The sequence below is a fragment of the Megalops cyprinoides genome, chromosome 9 (genome assembly GCF_013368585.1).
Source record: "Megalops cyprinoides isolate fMegCyp1 chromosome 9, fMegCyp1.pri, whole genome shotgun sequence".
Lineage (NCBI taxonomy): Eukaryota > Metazoa > Chordata > Actinopteri > Elopiformes > Megalopidae > Megalops > Megalops cyprinoides.
In genome coordinates, this window is record NC_050591.1 from 25,759,200 (window position 1) to 25,780,977 (window position 21,778).

Below are 21,778 nucleotides of genomic sequence, written 5' to 3' on the forward strand. Positions count from 1 at the left end.
AATTCTGTCTTATTATTGAAAAATATCCTTAGCTGAATGTTTCAAAAATTGTAAAGAATATTTGAATTTACAGTAATTATTTGGAGAGAATACAATTTTGTTTTGTCCTGTATGTTGTATTTATATTTTTCAAATATTAGGCACGTAACTAAAAGGGACTGCTTTTTCTCAAAATATTTTAACTCTAATGTCAGCAGTTCTTAGAAATAGATTGCACTATGCAAAGTCATATAATTCTGATTATAAAAAATGAAGCGATACAGGAACAACCTGCTATTAAATTCAATCACAAATTTAAGATATTACTTGATGCTTCTCATTTTTAATGTATTTACAAAAATCAGGTATATTGATTAGTTAAATCACAGCATCTCCATCTAGAGGTATTAGTTCAACATGTTAAAATTTTGCATTAAAATTTGAGTTTGCATTTGATGCACATATGTCATTTATAAATGTGTTACAAAAAATGTACAATTTGAAGCCTTGTATATCATACAGGAAAAGTCTGCTAAGCAAACTTATCAGTTCATCATATTAATGCATATTCAAGCAGTATACTTGGAAAGTTACACAGCAGCGTTACCTTTTTGCGACAGTTGGGGCCCAGTGCACTCCTGCTCTGCTTAGGCACTGTCACCCTCACCTCTCAGAGTCTTATATCCCTTACACCACAGGCATACTCTCTGTTGTGGCTCACAAAGCTCTAGAGAGTTGCAGCGCTGTTAATGATCATTATTCTTAAGATTCATCTCCCTAAACGATGGCTTTAAAAATGCTTTTTGTTTATCCATCTCGTTTCCATTTCAGGCATTGCGTTTTTGTCATAACATTCAAGGTCAAGATGTGAATACATTCAAACTTGTTACAGCCTCCTGTACTGGAGCACAGGGTTTATGGATGTCACTTTTGTGAGCAGAACTGTTTTATGGTTGTGACATCTAACAGGTGTATACACTCATATCGCTCACATGTATCCATTTACCTTCTGCATTTTTCTTGTTTCAAGAGTTAATTTAATTTCTTGTATGGTCTGCTTGTTCACAAGATATTTCAGTAGTCATGTCAAAAACACAATCATTTAGCTCCAGCAGATTTTCCTCAAGTTTTAAATTCCTTAACACATTTTCCCAGTTCATAAAGGGATAAATGAAGTCATGCATTTGAATGTTTCTGCTTCAATTCAGTCTGTTTTGATCTTGCTATAGAAATTAATGGGCAGAACTCCTACTGCTCCTACTATTCCAAAATAAATCCCTTTCAGTGCTTTAATCCAGATATCCTCACTAGAGTTTAGGGAATCATTTCCTATACATTACCACAATTTCCTATACATTTAGACATCCTTTGAAAAAAGGGTTGCTCCTTTTTACTTATTCTCTCCTTTCTGAGCATAACTAACCGTTCTGTACTATATCCCCATCCAATTTTTTTTGTGTTCACTCAGAGTTTTGTTGCAAAATGGAAGGGTGGTAGCAGATGTGAAATATACATTAAGGTGTAACAGACATACTTTGAAAGCAGTAAATGTACTGAAAATGTTGCATTTTGGTAATGGAATTCTGAATATTAGTATGAGACGGATTTGCAATAAATGGTAATCATTGATATTTATAGGTGCTTGATGTGCAGCTAAGGGCCCTTGTGCTTAAACATGAATGAACAGTTCTCACTGGGGCTGTTCAAAGAATACCACCCCGGATGAGTTGCCTGATATGTGCATGGGATCTGGACATTTGCTGAAAACAGAATTTCTACCTGTGTACAGCAGCAAGAAAGCCTTCAAGCTACGGATTATGATGCTCCAATGGAAAGAAGAGAAGAGGAGATGGTGTAACAACTTTGCAGAAATGCTTGTTCAGGTGAAGAACAGACGATCCCCCTTGAGCTTCCACAGTGGTGTACTACAAAATCCTGGACATCTGTGACAAAGTTCAGGTAGAGGCCCTTTACAGGTTGAATTCTTAGTGTTTCTAACCATGCTTATTAGCCCTCAGTGAACTACAAACACTTATGTTAATTTCAATTTCAAGGCATGTAGCAAAGCCAACTCTTTATTTCCTGCAAAGCCTACCCAGTACCTCCTATATTCAACTGTCTCAGGCTGCAGTATCAGTGCTTGAATTTAACTTTCATTTTTTATTTGACTTAAATTACACCCACATCAAGTTTTCCAAATAGTGGCCTGAATGTAGATACATATAATTTTGTGGGTCTAACAGTTAAAGACACAGATAATGTATGGACTACCTAGTGGATAGTGGATATGAGTATGCATACACCTCTAGTTAGTTAGGTTTAACAGTGTCCTGCCTACATAGTGCTAAAGAGAATTTGATGGCACCACATACAGATGCAGAACAGCCTGTGTGAAGTAGGGGTGTTAAAGACAGCTGTATCTGATTTTACAGTAGGACCTGCATATAACAGAACACAGGCTAAAACTACACAAACTTGGTCTCGGACTTGAGTGTTCCCAATTTAGATTTGTTTGTGGACAAAGTGATTATTGTTTTGTTCTTTTTTAATTATGGCAGTGGCAGAGGTCTGTTTTCTTTCTCAAGGTGGATACCACTCAGTAGAAAGCCATGGCTAAAATCAATGAACAACAGTTACTTTGCTAAATAATCAATACTGATAGGCTTCCAAATTTTATTTTGTGGTAGCAGTATTTCTCTTCACATGAAGTTGAAGCATTTTTAATAACCAGTTTATTTGAACTGGATATAACTCTTTTTTACTCTGTTGAACTCCATATTGTACTTTATATTCTCTCAAATGATGAAAAGATAGATAACACTACAATTTAAGACAAAATTAAAAGAAAAAGATTTGGGATTACTTGCTAATTAATCAGATAATGCTTGTCAATCAGACAAGCAACCTCACATGGCATGTGTTTTAGCAAGTAAAAAGTGGAAAAACATGGTTGGTTTTTTTTTTTTTTGAAACAATTTATGCAAATCACAAGAAAATTTTACTGCAAAAAAATGCAAGAAAATTTTTGATTTGTGGTGACTAGGAGCTTGTAAACAAACACAAATGGGACTGGACAACGTTCAAACTGGATTATGTGAATTGAATGAACATGTCTTTAACATTACATAAATCAGTATTCCTTACTCAGTGACTTTTGGGGGCTTTTCCCCCTAGCCCGGCACTCCGAGCCATTCCTTCCTACTTGTTCTTTGTGCTCTATTCAGCTCAGCAGTAAAAGGATACAAATAAGCAGGGAGAAAGGGGCGAGGGGGAAAGGGGGTTGGGAGGATCGAAAAATATGATTTTTAATTAATTAAAAATATTTTGATGTATATTTTTCATTGGCGCTGGTGGCTACTATGGGGCCAGTCTCATAATTTGGTTGTTGACATATTCAGCTGAAATGGTTGCTAGAGTGACTGGATGTATTCTGTAAAGAAATTGATGTTTGTGATGCATGAGTTTCCTGGGAATTTCAAAATTAGATCCGTTTAGGAAGTTAATCCCTCTGTTAAGATTATAAGAGCTCAGATGAAACATGCACTCAAGTGTGCACACCATGATTAGGGGAGCTCTACACTGACAGTAATGTAAGTATAGCACTGAACAGGATGTTAACAATACATTTAAATTGCAAATATGCATTTTACATAAGGGGGCATTCATATTTTATTTTTTAAGTTTGTGTTTACATTTCTATGACAGTATATATGAATTGTGTTGACTACACTAAATCACTGAAATAGTAATATTGAGGAATTCTTGTTTAGATCATTGTGGGTCAAATTTGATCTTATTTCAAATGCAAAAAGTCAGCATGTAAGCTGCTGAACATTTTTTTATTACAAGTGCATATTCAGACTTTATTCAACATTTCATTCACCAAAAATCCTTGTTGAAAAGAATTTGGATGTTTTAGATAAATCTTTTCACTTATTATGGGAAAGCATATATTTTCAACCAGTTACACTGCAGTGCTTAGTAAATCAAACATAAAATATTCTGCACTGCATAATTTCTGATCATAATGTCCGATGTAATAGTTAAATTTGTGATACAGGTACATTTAAATTGTATATTGTGTGTTCTAAAGCAAGCATCCAAAATTGTACACATGAGTCCACACAAGAACATTTCGGTCAAATGAAGGTGAGGTTGATGGTCAAGTCCCACAGCTTCATGACTCAGGATGACTTGTTAAATTCAAAAATGTTGCCATTACTCAAAGCTGTGGCATAACTTATGTCTCTCAACTACAAATTGAGGTAATTTTTGCTCTATTTAAGAAAAAAGTATACTTATTTAACATTTTTTTCTTAATTTCACCTTTAAAAATACAATTATATTCTATTGTGCTGGAAGTCGCTCTGGATAAGAGTGTCTGCTACATGCATGCAATATAATGTAAAAAAGCTTCTGCCACATCTCAAATTTCAGTGATAAATGTTGGTTTTGAATATGAGTAAAATCACAATGCCATACTCATATTTTACCTCTAGATCTGGCTAAACATTTTTTATACTCAAATTTGTTTTTGACTTTCATTTTAGACCATCAAACATACCTGAGAAACTCATGGAAAATGTTTCCAATATGGCATATCTTACTCTCAGCGGATATGTGGAATTAAACAAGTACAGATATGTTTTCTTCACAGTTACTCTCATTCTGTATATTCTTATCATCTGTAGCAATACTGTTCTTATTTCACTTATTTATGCCCACAAAAGCCTCCATGAGCCCATGTACATTTTTATTGCAGCTTTATTTGTGAATGCTCTCTTTGGGACAAGTGCCCTCTACCCAAAACTCCTGAATGACTTTTTGTCTGACACTCAAGTCATTTCTTACCCTGCCTGTACAGTCCAAGCTTTTGTAGTTTATGCATACGCAACAGCAGAGTTCACACTACTGTCCACAATGGCTTATGACCGATATATATCCATTTGTAAACCATTACAATATGCAACTATCATGAAAATGTCAACTGTTAAAAAGCTTTTGTTTTTTGCTTGGATTGTTCCTGCTTTTGAAATTAGTATTATGACCATGTTGACCAACAGACTTACACTATGTAAATTTCAATTAAACAGAGTTTACTGTGACAACTATTCAATTGTAAAGTTAAGTTGTGAGGATACAACAGTAAATAATATCTATGGTATATTTGTATTAATAATTGCAGTGTTTCCTGCTTTATTTTTCATTGTTTTTTCATACATTAAAATACTTGTAATTTGTCACACAAGTTCAAAGGAAACCAGAAAAAAAGCCTTACAGACATGTCTGCCACATCTTTTGGTTTTTATTAACTTTTCTATTAATAGTGTTTTTGAAATAGTTCATCATAGGCTCCAGTCGAATGTTCCACATATTATCAGAATGGTAATGTCAGTAGAATTTCTAGTTATTCCTCCACTTTTTAACCCTGTTATTTATGGTTTGAAACTACAAGAGATTGGTAAAAGACTAAGAAAACTTTTCTGCTTTAAAAGTCAGTTGTTGGAGATTCCAAATTCTAGTCTATGATCAATTCATTTTTACTATCAAGTGGATTGTCTTGATATATGTGTGTTTAACTTAAGTGCATGTTGCAACTTTGCACTTTCTTCTGTTATGCAACTTTTTAAATTAATTTTAATTCATTCATTCATAATTACAGTAAAACCGCAATCAATGTCATTAATCTGTTCAAAACTGTTCATATTTTTTATTCTGAAAATAAAACAAAATTATTTTTGAGGTTTCTGTCTTGTTTTAGAATTAGGTGGTTTTTAAGTTGGATCTGCCCCATGTGCATATTTAAAATTTGAAAGGGGAAACACAATGGAGACTGTGAACAGTGAGATCTGCATGCACTCTCTGAACTTTTACTTTAAGACCACACAATGTCTTATGTACTTATTTAAAACCTGGTTTATGTGGGAACATGGAAATTGGGTTGGCTTTGATACAGGCCGACCTTCTGGATTTTGTATTTCAGCTACTGAAACAGCACGTTTCCAATGACAACGCAAGGTCAACTCTTTACAGACATATTTAGTTAGCTTTAAAATTCATATCCCAGCACTGATTCTCAGAATTACAAATGCTATAATATAAATGAACTACTGCTAACCACTAAGGCTGCCTCCTCTCCTTGCTTTTGAAGAGGGTAACAGTTAGTGGAAGTCGTGGGTGATGGGGAGAGGGGGGAGAAGTTATCCAAATCTACAAAGAAATGGTTAACTGAGTACCCAATAAATTGGCCAGCTCAATCCCTAGATCTAAATTTGCGGTTTCACTCATCTTGACTTGCATTGGAGGATTGCATTCTGCTTGTCCTACTCTCTGGCAGGGGTGTGGAGGTTGTTGCAATGGAACAAGCTTCATGTTAATGTAATCAGGACATTGATATGATTGCTGACATCCCCCAGAGTTTAATACAGGATGATCTCTGGAGAATCCTTACCATGTTATTTGCATACAAAGAACAAAATTTCATAAGATCATAACTGCACAAGATTACATCTACCTCCATGTTGAACGTATTCAGTGAACACCCCATATCTGTATGTGATGGATCAGTTTCCAGGGAATTCAAAATTAGGTCCGTTGAGGAAGTCAAGCCGTCTTATAAAAGCTCAGACGAAACATGCACTCAAAAGTACACATCATGTTTTAAACTTCATTGGAGCTCACCACAGGTACTGATGTAAGTATAACACACCAGTATAGATATAAATAAATAAATACATGTAAATTGTAAAAAAATAAATGTTATTTAGTCTGCTAAATAAATAAATGTAAATGTAAATATAAAAATAGGGGGTGAATGTCCTTAAATTACAAAAAGTGCAAATGAGCAAGTGATGAATTCAGATTTGATGTATTTACAGTATATTAATATTACAATATTCTAGACTTGCTATTCTTCAGTAACTACATTGTCACTATGAAATGGTGACATAATTTATTGTTTGTGTGGCAATTGTAACACACCTAGATACTGAAATATAAAATGGAGAAACTATATTAGTAGACTAGAATTAGACTGTGAGTGTGCAACCAGGATTAAATACATAGATGTTCTTTGACAATAAAAACAGCATATATACTTCTAAATTACTCTAATGCTGGGAAAATTGGATTTTCTCAGTTAAAATGCAATATAACAGTGTCTTAATATGTAATATATGGGATTTTTTGATTTTCAGTCAAACAACAATAAAGGAATTTTGCATGGTATAGGCCTGATTTCTGTTTTGTTAATTTCAAAATCATTAATTCAAATTCAATGCTGAATGTGGCCAACAAAGAAATTCAACAAAACACTGTCTTTGATTTCAGACTATCAGACTTACCTGAAAACCTCATGGAAAATGTTTCTGATGTGCCTTATCTCACTCTGAGTGGGTATGTGGAATTGCCCAAGTACAGATATGTTTTATTCATAATTTCTCTCATTCTGTACATTTTTATTGTCTGCAGCAATACTGTTCTTATTTCACTGATATATGCCCACAAAAGCCTTCATGAGCCCATGTACATTTTTCTTGCGGCTTTATTTTTGAATGCTCTCTTTGGGACAAGTGCCTTCTACCCAAAACTGTTGAATGACTTTTTTTCTGACAGCCAAGTAATTTCTTATCCTGCATGTGCAGTTCAAGCTTTTGCAATTTACACATATGGAGCAGCTGAGTTCACACTACTGTCTGTAATGGCTTATGACAGGTATGTATCCATTTGTAAACCATTACAATACGCCACTATCATGAAAATATCAACTGTTAAAAAGTTTTTATTTTTTGCTTGGATTTTTCCTGCTTGTGAAATTGGTGTTATGCTCATTCTAACCAATAGACTTACACTGTGTAAATTTCAATTAAATAGACTTTACTGTGACAACTATTCAATTGTAAAGTTAAGTTGTGAGGATACAACAGTAAATAATATCTATGGTATATTTGTATTAATAATTGCAGTGTTTCCTGCTTTATTTTTCATTGTTTTTTCATACATTAAAATACTTGTAATTTGTCATAGAAGTTCGAAGGAAACCAGAAAAAAAGCCTTACAGACATGTCTGCCACATCTTTTGGTTTTTATTAACTTTTCTATTAATAGTGTTTTTGAAATAGTTCATCATAGGCTCCAGTCGAATATACCACATATTATCAGAATGGTAATGTCAGTAGAATTTCTAGTTATTCCTCCACTTTTTAACCCTGTTATTTATGGTTTGAAACTTCAAGAGATTAGTAATAGACTAAGAAAACTTTTCTGCTTTAAAAGTCAGTTGTTGAAGATTCCAAATTCTAGTCTATGATTAATTCGTTTTTACTATCAAGTGGATTGTCTTGATATACGTTTGTTAAACTTAAGTGCATGTTGCAACTTCGCATTTTCTGTTATGCAACTTTATAAATTAATTTAAATTCATTCATTCATAATTACAGTAAAACCACAATCAGTGTCATTAATCTGTTCAAAACTGTTCATATTTTGTATTCTGAAAATAAATAAAACAAAATTATTTTTGAGGTTTCTGTCTTCTTTTAGAATTACGTGGTTTTTAAGTTGGATCTGCCCCATGTGCATATTTAAAATTTGAAAGGGAAAACACAATGGAAACTGTGAACAGTGAGATCTGCATGCACTCCATTTGAACTTTTAGTCTAAGACCACACAATGTCTTATGTACTTATTTAATACTAGTTTATGTGGGAACATGGAAATTGGGTTGGGTTTGACAGAGGCCAGCCTTCTGGATTTTGTATTTCAGCTACTGAAACAGCACATTTGCCTCTGCAGATACGTCAGTCTGGGTGATAGAGGTTTTCCAGACATGCATCTCAGTTGGATTGTATTAAAAACAATTAGCTGTTTGTTGTATTTCAATGCATATGTTCATCTGATACAACATATATCAAAGGTACATATACAATATGTAGTCTCTAAACTGCTGATGTCAGTTTAGACACCATACTTCAGAATTTTGTGCTATTGAAATCACTTGCAAAGGAACAGTACCATCCTCTTTCACATTCATTACACAATGTAACAACAGCATTACAAGTGTCATACAACAAGAGGTAAATCAATGTTGAGGAGAGTAAAGAACCTGGCTTCCACAGCTCAATATATTTGAGAATATGATGAAAGTATAGCACATTTCACTTACCATTTCTGATGTAAAATTTGGAATGATTTTTTCTCATATCTCAAAACACTGTCATGGGTTTAAATATGCTAACTACTAAAAACTAACTGATATGTACTGTATGTGCCACACAGACTGGACAAAATGGTACCAAAATGCAGTTTTTTCAAAAGATCACAGTAAAATAACATTCTGAGAGTTGCAGTAGATTTTAATGTTTAAGGACTCCCTCACCCCTTAAAAGGGACATTACTTTAGAATGCACATGCCTGTTCTGAGTGTCTTACATTGAAAATAGTAAAATTCCAACAGCTCAGCTTCTCTCCAATGACCCAGAGAAAGACAGATACAAACTGCTTGCAGTCAGTTCAGTCACTCAGAATCAGTGGGCTGTCAGTAAGTTGAAAAAGATGACAAGCTGAAAGCCAGATATTGTTACATCCACAAGATACAGGTTACTATAAAAGTGAGAAAATATAAAAATAGAGAAAATATTATTGATGTTTGTGATTATGCAATTATTTTACTAGTTAAAAGTTAACATTGTTGTTTTAGTGTAAGAACATCTCACAGTTAGCCAAAAGGTTAGTGTTGTTTGTGCTTGTACAATTTGTTTACTAGTTAACTTGCAAGCTAGATCTGTCATGCTAGATAAAGCTAGATAAAATTGTTTGCTGGATAACTACCTAGGGCATGCAGTTTTAGAGTACATAAAGGACATCTGCTACTTTTACATTAACTTACAAAACCCACTCACATAATTCACAAACATACTCATTTTTGTAAACTATGTAATTAGGTTATCAGGAAACTTTGCAAGTTAACTTAGTTGACTTTACCAAGGTGTGCTAGTTAATATTAATGATGCCATGTTGTTTTGCTACCAGGTTTCACTATTTGTAATCATCTCGAGCCCCTAGGTCTGCAACCGAGCTACTCGGACCTGTTGTATGGAAAAAATGGTGCACGCATACTGACAGATTTAAATTAAAATCTCCCTAGCGTAAGTGAATAGGGGATATATACTAAGCTTTGCCTGTTTTTCTACTATGGTTGTTCTATTAAGTTCATTGTTCAAGTGTGAGATTTAATCTTATTAAGGTTTAGGTCTGATAGGCAATCTTGTAAGACTGCTGATTGCTCACTTCAGAGACACATGAGGCAAAGAAAGAACTGCAAGTTGCTGGCAGCTGACTTAGCTTAATGTTACTCATTTTGTCTTCAGCAGCAGAAACGGCGAACTTATCGAGTTCAGCTGAACTGGCACACAGGATGACGTTGCCCAGAAACACAGTGAATCATAGATTCTTTAGCAAAAGAGGACAGGTCATGATGCAAAAACTAGGCCTTGGAATTGTTTATCGAGAACACCAACATTATACATTTAGAAATAGAGAAATAAATAAATATAGATAGATGAAGAAATAAATGAGCATGTATTTATTTATTTCTGCATTTATTTTCAACAACTATTTATTCATGTACTTATTTATGCATTTATTAATTATTATTAACATTTATTTATTCCTTTATGCTATTATTTGTTTTTAGAGATGCCAGCTTTGGTCTTTAAAAACAAGATAATTTTTAAAGCCTATTACTTAGAAAGTGTGCCTTTGTGGGAATTTTGTTTCACCAAAAAAATCAGAAATTATGATGTTAACTCATAAAATGTTATAATGTTAACAATGTTACCAGTGTTGTTGGCCTGATGCAGCTTACAATGTGTACATTGGGAGATCCTATGTACACTGTTAAAAAGTCCTGATTCCTTCTCCCTCCTTTCAGACTCCCATAAATGTCCTGTAAATTTCTCTGTTTCCCAATCCACGAATGAGAATAGGAGAAGTAAATGAATGAGTCAATACGATACTTCACACAACATCACAAATATTTGAGGATGGAGAGAAAATGTGTTTTTTTGGGAACGGATATCTTTGTGTACATCTTTATTGTGGTATAACCAGTGCCAGTTTTTTTTTAGATGAGGCCTATTTGTAGTAAAGAAAGCAGTCAACTACTGCTTAATGTTGCCAACTATTCTGGATAAAACATCATGGCTACCCCATATTAAAATGTAATGGCAAAAAATAAATCAGCTGTCTAAACAAAACTTTATGGAAAATGAACGCATTAATAATATTAAACTACACACTGACTGTCCTTTTTTCTCTGAGCCTTTCTCACTGTATATAATTATACTATACGGTTTGGCTACACACTAATATGTTTAAAACATATAGGGGGAGAAATAAACAATATTGATTATGGGGAGGGTATTATCTGAATTAGACCATTCTTATTTGCAGACTTGCTGTGTCAGTTTAACCTGTGTAAAAAAATATTCTAGAAGGGTTGATATTCATTAATATTGATTCAGATTCAGAAAGACAAGATCCCCTTGTAACTGCAGTTTTCAGTGCAAATTGTTGTTTGCTATAGAAAAGATAGCAGAGATATGTGCAGATATAGTCTTTGTGAGGAAACAACAGTTGCTTTTAACAAAATAAGCTGAACTGTAAAACACAATTTTTGGTGAAGCTGATGAATTGTCAATTTATTTTCAGTTCATAATGTTTCTGACACTTTTCTCCCATCTCATGCAAAACAGAAGAGATTTTGCTTGGCCTGAAAGCCTGGTGGTAGGCCGTTTCCCTCTGGTAGCATGAGGTTTCAAAACCGCCACAAATATCACTTTCATTTTGTCATCGTGAATTTAATTGGGTAGGAAACACAATGGGCACAGCCTATTCTAGTGCCCCCTCTCCTGGTGGCATTTTAGGCCATGGTGTTTTAGCAATTCAGATATTTCCTTTGCAAATACATAATTCTGAACCCCACTTTCATAAACTTTAGCGTTTTCTATAATGTTCTATAATATTTATAACTGCTTATAAATAATACAAATCATATAAATGCATGTAAGATTATCACATATAAGAAATGTTAATATAATTAATAATAATATAAAGAACCTTAATAGGGGGAATATATGTACAATTCCTATCCAGAAATGAAACCTTCAGATTTCCTTTTCTGACAGGTGGTGTAACAGCTGGTCACTTGTTTCAATGTTGTTATGGAGATCATTCCCCAGGCAACCCCCTGTAGGATCTAGTCTCTCAAAGAGAAAACAACTAACAATTTGAAATGTTGTTTGAACACCCTCCACATTATCAGCACTTAGATATGACTGAAATTTTATATATGTATGAATGAATAATGTTTAACAATGTATTACATTATATTACCCTTAAACCTTAAATTTTCATAACTCTCAGTAACTCTCAAAAACAATAAAAAGTACATAAGAGCAAGACTTTAATTTAGCATCTCAGATGTTATTTTTTCCTTATCCTCAACAGTGAATGTATTACTGTTTGTATTTCACCTTAGGGTCCCACAATGTCTGACCCAGCTACAAATCCCATCAAGTTGTTCTATGTATTTATAAGTGTCTGTGTAAAGACATAGGTGTAACTTTCTTCCTTTAATTAGCACCTGTTTGCTGGTTCTTTTCACAGAACATGAATTATTCTCCACAATATGCTTTAATAATCTCTTTCAAAATAGCAGATACAAAGCACACTTTAAAGAGAGATTGCCCTAAACTGTTTGAGGATAAAGGGTGGTCATATAACACAGAAGAAAAATAGTCTGTAGTACTGTAAGCACACTGATTCCCTGATTACTCCCCCTGGTAGATAACTATGTATACCTAAGGGTAAAAAGTGAATGAGCTGATAAACATGTTTACAAGTCCATTAGTCATTATAAATTTGGTCATTAGTCCATTGTACCTCTTCATCCCCCAGGTAAGCAATTTAAAGCCCTTCACCTCTGAGACCACAAGGACATAACAAACAGCAGCAGTTCTCTGCAGAATACTGAGAGGATGAAGCAGAGCGGGACAGTGGACCTCAGAGAGAGGGAATAATGACCTCCCATTGGACAGTGCTGAGGCAGTGACCCCTGGGTCGACTTTCTGTGGGAGCTGTGGAAACCAAAGATGCAGAGGAGCCTTTGATGAAAAGCGAACATTATATTCATTAGTCATATTTTTGTCTTGAAAAAGATTCTGTATAATGATGCAATTCTTGCTGTGAAGACCACAAATCAGAATCTTAAATGTCCCACATACTGACCTTGGGATCTAATCACATGATAAACTTGAACAACACTTGTAATTCCTTGCGTTTTCATAGTCTTGGTAAAGGAAAAAAACATTCAATATCACAATTGTCATGTCATAACATTGATTGATTTTTTTTGCTGTCATTTCTGCCTTGTTTTAACAAAAGGTAAACACAATTGACTTATTACAGACAGCACAGAGACTAAAATGTTCAGCAGTGCTCACAAGTTGAGGGGAACAGAACAAAATCTTCCTCAGGCAGCAACACAACAAGATGTTATTGTGGGACAGGGCCTAGCATATCAGCAGTCATGTCATGTTACTCATTCTTGTACAGTAAAAAATATGGAAGCTAGTTCCGAGGAGGAGAATTATGTACATATGTATGCACATATGTACCTACAGATATGTGGTATTGTGAAATATGTAGCTAGCCAGACATACTGTATTTGCATACTATTGATGCATCTATATATGTTATAATTTTCACATAAATGTCATGCATTCCACAGACTCCATGCTGTTATTGGCTGCGAATAAATTTTCATCATTGACATTGCTTTTCTTTTCTGAATGCACTTTTATATACCGGTATGCAAGTTTGTGAGGAGCAGCATGTTTTGTCTGTACAGAAAAATTTGCAGGGATCCTGGATGGCAATCGTAACAGTTCTGTGGTGCATTTTGTGTGCACCTTTACATTAACAGGTTTTTGGGTTTTGGGAGATGAAAAAGTCTTCATCTGTTGCACTGTATGAGAAGTGGGGAAATAACTAACATGTGGTGTAGTCTCCTTATGCTCCGTAGTATGGTGGCTTGTCTTGGAAGGCCTTGCCAGTGGGGAATGTTTTGTATGGTTGCATGATACTTTGACATGGGGATAAACATGAATCAATGCTTATTGGTGTAAGCTTGTCAGTCCTGAGTGTGACAATGTCAGGCATGACCCCAAAGCATAACACTAGAGGTGTGTGTACATACTAATCAGTAGAACATAGGTTTAATATGTGGTTGCTAAAGATTGTCACAGTGAGCATTTTTGCACTTGCTTAATGGTGCAATGACTTTCATGGCGTAGTGACCCAAGTCATGTCAGAGCAGACAAAATACAGAATGATTCCATATCTGAAATAAATTCTACTCCAGACACTCTAGGCCTTGCTACCTTGAGTAGAGTGGAAATAATTTAAACCATGGGATCATTCTGCATTGTTTTTTTTTCCCTTAAAACCAGTTCTCCCAACTATCATTTTCTCTGACATCCATTCTCTTGGACATGCTGCATGCTATGTCTTTAGTCAAAGCTAACTTCAGATAAGCCTGCTTCATTGTCTGAACGGTACATGGTTGGATGAATCTGCCATGAATGCTATCCAGACTTCAGTTGTCCAGACTAACAATTGCTGGTATAAAAACGGATGTACCAGTGTAATATCAGATGACACGACAAGGTTTGTACCCCAGACACTGAGCTCCTAACACTGTCATGGCACTCCTCCCCAGAACTCTCCACAGTCATACTCAGCTGTTTTTACATCCCAATGAGGGATAATTTTTATGTAACGTCTCATATAGCTGTCCAGAGAATGTTATCAATGCAAAATAAATACCTGGATACACCAGTGTTCGTTATGGGGGACTTATGGAATGCAGATTGCACAAAGCTCTGCCATGTTTCAATCACTTCTACAGGTACAACCAGATTTAACAATACACTTGTGCTATGGTAACATACCCAGTATATACACTGATAAAGCATATCCTACACTCAGTCTGACAGACCGCAAAATCATTTCCCTTCATCTGCAATATAAGCAAGTGCTAGATTTACATAAGACGTAAGACACCTAATGCAATTTCTTATCACATACAACCATGAAGTTAAATTTTCCACATTTGTTCATTTGAAAATCACGCAACCCCCAATATGCTTTGAGAAACAATTATGTAAAATGAAAAATGCCTGTGATAGGAAGAACAATATACATTGGGGTGGGCTGCAGTCAAGGGGGAGCTGGTAGAGTTGTTGAATGTAAATGACCCCAAACACTGAAGGGATCAGTAGACAGTACAATAATTTGTTGAGTGCCTACAGTCATTTGTTCATCCATTTCTTTCAGTTCATGACTGTGTGTGTCTGCGGCAGTTCACCAACTAAATGCTTGTTAATTTTCAGTTCTTTCAGTACATGACTATATGAATCTCAATCAGTTCATTCAGTGTGTTTCCTTCTCCAGCCACAGGGTGACTTCATTGTCATCTGTGATTTATTTTATTATTGAGATAATGCTCTGCTTTGGAAAAACTGAATACTTGAACACACATGTAAATCTGAGATTCCAACATTCCATAAAATTAGAGCCAGCTCTACTTAATTATGAAACTGGTCACTAGGTTTAGGTTGTTATCAAATTAATATTTATCTTGGCAGTGTAGTTTTTAAGATGTAGACTATTCTACAGTTATGTCAACATTTTACTGCGAAATTTAAAATTGTAACAGCCCAAAATAAGATTACAGGACTATGCTGCAATGACAAAGCTGTTTATTCACTTATTTATTTGTTGTCACTGCACATAGTGACAAAAGTGTGACTCTTCCTGCGAATCTGAGTGGCTTCCTAAGAGCAAATAAATAAATAGCTCAGGTATCAGTAGCTGTAAATGGGAATTTGTGTCCATAGCTGAACTAGTTGTTGTAATACAAAAGGCAGCCGTAAACAGGTGTGCTTCTATATATAGGTTTCCATTGCTTTATTGTTCTTGGCTATTTTTCATGAGAATTATGCCACCGCTTTATTTAGTTGTTTAGTGGCACTCATTGTTGAGAGAGTTGTGTGTTTTTCACACAAACAATTTGGCAAGAGCTGTATTCCATTTCAATATTTCACATTGGAGAAATGCAACTGTGACCCATCTAGCCCATTTAGTCAAATAGGCATGGCACATACTATGCTTCCCTTGGTAAGTAATGGTGCCATCTGCTGGATGTTTAAGTTATCAAGGATGTTGTGTCGATGTCAGAGTAAGCGCCTCCATTTTGTGAAGCAAGCAACTGAATGAATGCAGCACATTGCCATGATTATTTTCCATACATTTATGCCTTGGGAAATATGTGTCTGTAAGTAACAAATATTCACAATGTTTTATGTTTATATTAAGAGGTTTTACACTGGGGCTTTGTAACCTTTGTAGCCTTTGTTTCTGTTCTTTAAGATGCATTTTTCGACGCTGCATGTTATATAAGCTAAGTTAGAATCTGTTTGTAATGCTGCCAGGGAGCCATATGCTTAGCCTCACATTTTCTTTGTATATGGAAGTATATGTCAAGATCTCTGTATTTTCTATACATTAAACACAGTGAGTGTGTACATAGTTGTTCCACTGTGAGATGAGAGAAATTATCAAAATATATAGGGATGGTTTATGTTTACCTATCTGTGTCAACAAAATAGTTCATTAGTAGAGTTGTAGCTTGTTTCAATTAGCCAGTTACCACACATATGTGTCAGCTAGCTTGTTGGCTAAGAGACAGGTCTAACACATGCAATGCTAAACTGGTACAATGTGAGAATACGTTGTGATTTTTCATATTTTCTGAATGTATGCATACCTAAATTGCTTATAATGGTCAGTATATTCTTTTAAGATTATTATATGCTTTCTTTTATGTCAGTGGGCCTACGTGAATTGTATACAGATGTATTCCCTTTAGTAATGGAAAAAAAAAATACAAAAACAAATAAAACAAGATAACCAGAAACATTTCAATGCATAAAGAGGCTTTGGACCTTTATTGGAAACTTAGTTTGGAATATGGAATATACCTCTGTATCTGTGTGGGAAAATCTTGATACGATATGCATATAACAGTTATGCTTATATCAAGTTCCTGAGGGAAACTGTTCCTTCACCTGAGGATCACTTACATACACCTTCATCAGTTAGGTGAATTTTTGTTAAGAAATATGACCTCTGTTGAGGACAAACAGTTCATGACACAAGGGAATGCTGTTCATCTAAAATGACAATTGACTTATGTCACCCTAACTACTTAGCCATGTGACCAAGTCTTGATAAAAAGCTGAAGAGCAGATGCCTCCACTAATTCTCGAGAAGGTATTGTATGCCTGCCAATCCATTACACTTACAAAGCTGAGAGTTAAAAAATAAAAAATAACAGCAAACTGCTAACATATCATGTCAAGTATGTTAACTGTCTGTTTTTATGCTGAACCTTTCTCTGCCCATCTTCACCAGTGGTTTTTGTAAACCAGCAGTGATCATCATCTTGTAAGTTGTGCAGCCTGCTTTAAATATAAGATTTTATTGTTTTATTTTTTCTATAATTATAATAATCACAGTTATAATTGCTATTACTGTTGATTTGCCATTGTTCTATGTTTTAATAGGAGGACCTCAAAGAACACTAAGCATCATTCTGAAAATATTTGATGTTTTAATAACAAAACGCTCAAGTAGATATTTTGTAGTACCAAATTTAGGAATATTTAATACAAATATTTTCATATTCCTACATTTTGACCTAGCCGAATCTAGCTATGGTGAAGACTGAAGGTTCAAAGCAGCATCCACTTACAATTTTGTTATTTAATTATTTAGTTATTATTTTCTTATCCAGTGACTTCCAAAGTGCTGGCACAGTATCTGCAAGTAAATCTAATAAAATGACAAGAAATGTTGTACCAACACTGCTAGCCTTTTTCGAACATGTGTTAGTGCCAGACAGTACTTACATCACGAGTGCATACTTAGTTCAACATGTAAGTGTCACACGATATCTACCTTATGTTTTATGAAATAAAATTACAGAGAAGTCAAATGAAAGGTCACGCTAGGGTAGTGAGACTCAGGCACAGTCTGAAGAGATGGGTCTTCAAGATACCTAGAAAATCCATTGTTCTAATCATAACAGGAAGCTCATTCCACCACATAGGGGCTAAAGTGGATAGAATCATAGCATATAAACACACTTAACAATATAAACAGACAAATAAACAGCCACATCCAATTAAAACTTTGAGAAGCCAATTTCAAACAACAATCAAAAAGTGGGTACAATTGTAACAAGTTCAGGAATCATTGTTCATCACATTCAATCCAGAAGGTTCACAAACCGTTTTGTTTTTTCTCTACAGCATTCATTGGACAACCAGGTGACCATGGAAAATGTATCAGTTATGACAGTGTTTGTTTTGACAGCATACACTGAAATGGAAGATCTTAGAAATTTATACTTCACACTTTTCTTGCTGTTGTATATTTTTATATTATTTTTCAATTTAATTATTGTCATTGTTATTTACATTGAGAGAGGTCTACACAAACCCATGTATTTCTTCATCTGTAACTTAGCAGTGAATGGAATGTACGGCAGCACATCTTTATTGCCGTCAATACTTGTTCATTTAATGTCTCAGACTTATGAAATATCTCTGACCTGTTGTCTACTACAGATATTTTGTTTGCACACATATGCCTCAATTGAAATAGCTATTTTAGCAGTGATGGGCTATGATCGGTATATTGCCATTTGTTACCCATTACAATATCACACCATCATGTCTCCAAGAAAAGCAATTAGGCTTATTGCATTCTCTTGGGTTTATCCCTGTTTTTGTTTTGGCCTGTATTTCGTAATGACTGTACAGTGTACATTTTGTGACAGGTTCATAGATAAAGTATATTGTATTAATTTTGCATTAGTTAGACTATCTTGTCATGACACGTCCATTCACAGCATTGTTGGACTGGTAGTAACAGTTTTTTTACTTATTCTTCAGGTCCTCATGATACTGTTTTCTTATGCCCAAATACTCAGAGTCTGCCTGCATGCTTCTAAGGAATCTCAAGCCAAAGCTATTCAAACGTGTGCCCCACACTTACTGGCTGTACTAAATTACGCTGTAGGATGCTTATCTGAAATTATGCAAAATCGGTCAAATATGAGTCATGTATCATATAGAGATCGCATTTTTATGTCTCTTTACTTTCTGATATTTCCACCAATGCTTAATCCTGTCATTTATGGAGTAAGCATTCAAGCCATAAGAATCCAGATATTTAAACTTTTCAAAAGAAAGAAGGTAATTTTTTGACAGATTATGAACAAGTAATATCATGCCTCTCTAATTTATATTTTATAAAAATTTTCTTTGCCATGTGTGTCCTGGTGGAATCTGTTATCCAAGCTGAATTAGTGGAATGCTTTTATTTTAATTACTAAGTAGTTCATCTGTAGCATTATAAAGCATGAGGCAAGACTGAATTGGATAAAAAAAACAACACAATAAATATTGTAATCAAATTGTTTGTGTCATATTCATTTTGCTTTGTACAGACTACTCATTTACAAGACTGTAAATGCTGTATTTCCCACCACCATAAGCATATCCCCTCATGCCAATGGGTTCAGCACCTCATACATTTTAAATTTGACCTCAGTAAAAATATCCAGCTGTATAAATGGATAACATTGTAAAACAACTGTAACCTATGTAAGTCGCTTTGGATAAAAGCGTCTGCCAAATGAATAAATGTAAATGTAAATATAAATGTGATGACAGACTGAAAAATACTGAAAAAGATCCCTCTGCTTGAGGCACTTGAAACTACACATAGCAGAAAAACCTGTCATGGGGTGATCAGCCTTGCTTTGTCATGGAACACCTGTAGGTTTGCTCTCACAGTTTTAACAACTTCATAAAACTAAATTACAAAAACTAACCAGAGTCTTGGCAACAGTAGTTAAAGGAGGAGTGTGGAGGATTTTCTTGGCCTCATTCAAACACTCAGGACATTTGTTATTCCAGTCAAGTGTCATTGATGACCATTTAAGTACAATCAATGGGAGTTTTACTCAAGTACAGACACTCCCATTGGCTGGTTGTTTTCATAAATACCAATTTTATGGTGAATGACATGATTCCTACACTGTGTTTAATTCCTCTGAGGCCTGGACTGTCCCAGGAAAAGTCTCATTAATGTGCAGGACACATACAGCATAGCAGAATATTGATATTTTCCAGGTAACCTCTCAACATTTCACAGTACACAAACCTAACTGTGTCAACATTAAACAGCATCAACCTTTCTGCTGCCTCAAATAAGACATCTCTGATACTGTTTCACTGCTTTGCACCTGCTTTAAACCAAGTATATATCATGACCATATTTTATATCATGACCATATTTTATTTATTGTTTCAGCAGTAAAAGTGGTATTCTATTTTTTTTTTTTGAAAAAAAAAAAAAATCTCTATATAAATCTATTTCATGAGGGTGATAAATCAGAGGAGGCCATGATGTAGCATAAACCAATCGGTTGCATATATACGCTGCTTTGTACTGTATTTGCAGAAGGCCCTCACTGTGCCAAAATTAATCTGCTGTGGCCTCTCATGCTTTGTCTTCATTTGAAAACACAGCTGGTTCTCCTATTCCCTCTGCTCCCATGTTCTTTGACATAGGTGACCAGACTAGTGTGTCCCTTTATGTGTAACTTCAGACTTTTTAGTTCAAAAAATAAATGTCTCTATATTTAAGAATTTTCTAAAGTAATCAAGACAGATTTGCTGTCTACTGTCTCTATAACTAACGTCTGTAGCTTGTCATGAATTCCCAAGCATATAATTTGTGCTTTGAATTGCTTGTATGCCTTTGTGTTTGTAATACTTTTGTGTATGTGATCTATTCCTCCATAAAAAAAAAAAACATATTAGTATGCAAACTGTAAGAGGCATTAAGATTGAGAGGGTCCATTACATTCCGTCCGATTACTTTGACAAGCAATATAGCTAGAATTTTAAAGATCCATACATGGCCACTGTCACCTGTCGAAGCTTTTGTCACAGGTCGGATCGAATAATGCACACTGGTATGCACATGGTATTAGGTTCAGAGCTCTACTTTAACTCTGCATGGCTCAAAATTCTGCTGCCAAATTCCCACTCACAGTAGGTTCTAGACCTTCATCACTCCATTTTGCTCCATCTCCATTGGCTGCCTGTGAAATCCAGAATCGACTACAAGACCATCCAAGACCTGACATACAAATCACTGCACAGACTTGCCCTCTCACTACTGAGCTTCCTCACCCCCACCAACCCATTCAGCAGTTGAGGCCCACAGGTGCTGCTCAGTCTTCTGGCTGTCTCATAGCCTGACCTCCACAGTTTTGGTAACAGAAACTTCTCCTGGGCGGCACATAGGCTCTTGAACTCTATCCTTCTGCTTGTCTGTAACGGAACCCATAATAAAATACAAATCTAGGTTGTAAACCCATCTTTCCACCCTGGCCTACAAATAATCACTCTTCCCACCTCTGTAATATTTTCAACCCCATTTATCACATATCCCTTTTACTGCCCCCCTAAACATAATGCCTGTTTGTCTGCCCTTGATATATCTCTGCTCGGTTTGCCTTGGACCCCCCCCCGCATTTGTATTTTTCCCTCTGGTGATTCTGCTGCTTTTTTTTTTCTTTCATTTAGACATGATGCTG

General features: G+C 35.1%; 3 protein-coding genes across 3 annotated transcripts; all 3 read left to right on the forward strand.

The window, feature by feature from the left end:
* Positions 1 to 4,554: 4,554 nt before the first annotated feature.
* LOC118783708 (olfactory receptor 51I2-like) lies at positions 4,555 to 5,508 on the forward strand. The gene has a single exon (XM_036537660.1). It carries the CDS (start codon positions 4,555 to 4,557, stop codon positions 5,506 to 5,508), a length of 954 nt encoding a protein of 317 aa, XP_036393553.1.
* Positions 5,509 to 7,333: 1,825 nt separating this feature from the next.
* On the forward strand, positions 7,334 to 8,287 carry LOC118783709 (olfactory receptor 51E1-like). Its single transcript, XM_036537661.1, has one exon. It carries the CDS (start codon positions 7,334 to 7,336, stop codon positions 8,285 to 8,287), a length of 954 nt encoding a protein of 317 aa, XP_036393554.1.
* Positions 8,288 to 18,437: 10,150 nt separating this feature from the next.
* On the forward strand, positions 18,438 to 19,373 carry LOC118783710 (olfactory receptor 1-like). Its single transcript, XM_036537662.1, has one exon. It carries the CDS (start codon positions 18,438 to 18,440, stop codon positions 19,371 to 19,373), a length of 936 nt encoding a protein of 311 aa, XP_036393555.1.
* The last annotated feature ends 2,405 nt before the right edge of the window (positions 19,374 to 21,778 follow it).

Coding starts and splice junctions, on each gene's coding strand:
- LOC118783708 (XM_036537660.1), top strand. CDS start 4,555: ATGGAAAATGTTTCCAATATGGCATATCTTACTCTCAGCGGATATGTG.
- LOC118783709 (XM_036537661.1), top strand. CDS start 7,334: ATGGAAAATGTTTCTGATGTGCCTTATCTCACTCTGAGTGGGTATGTG.
- LOC118783710 (XM_036537662.1), top strand. CDS start 18,438: ATGGAAAATGTATCAGTTATGACAGTGTTTGTTTTGACAGCATACACT.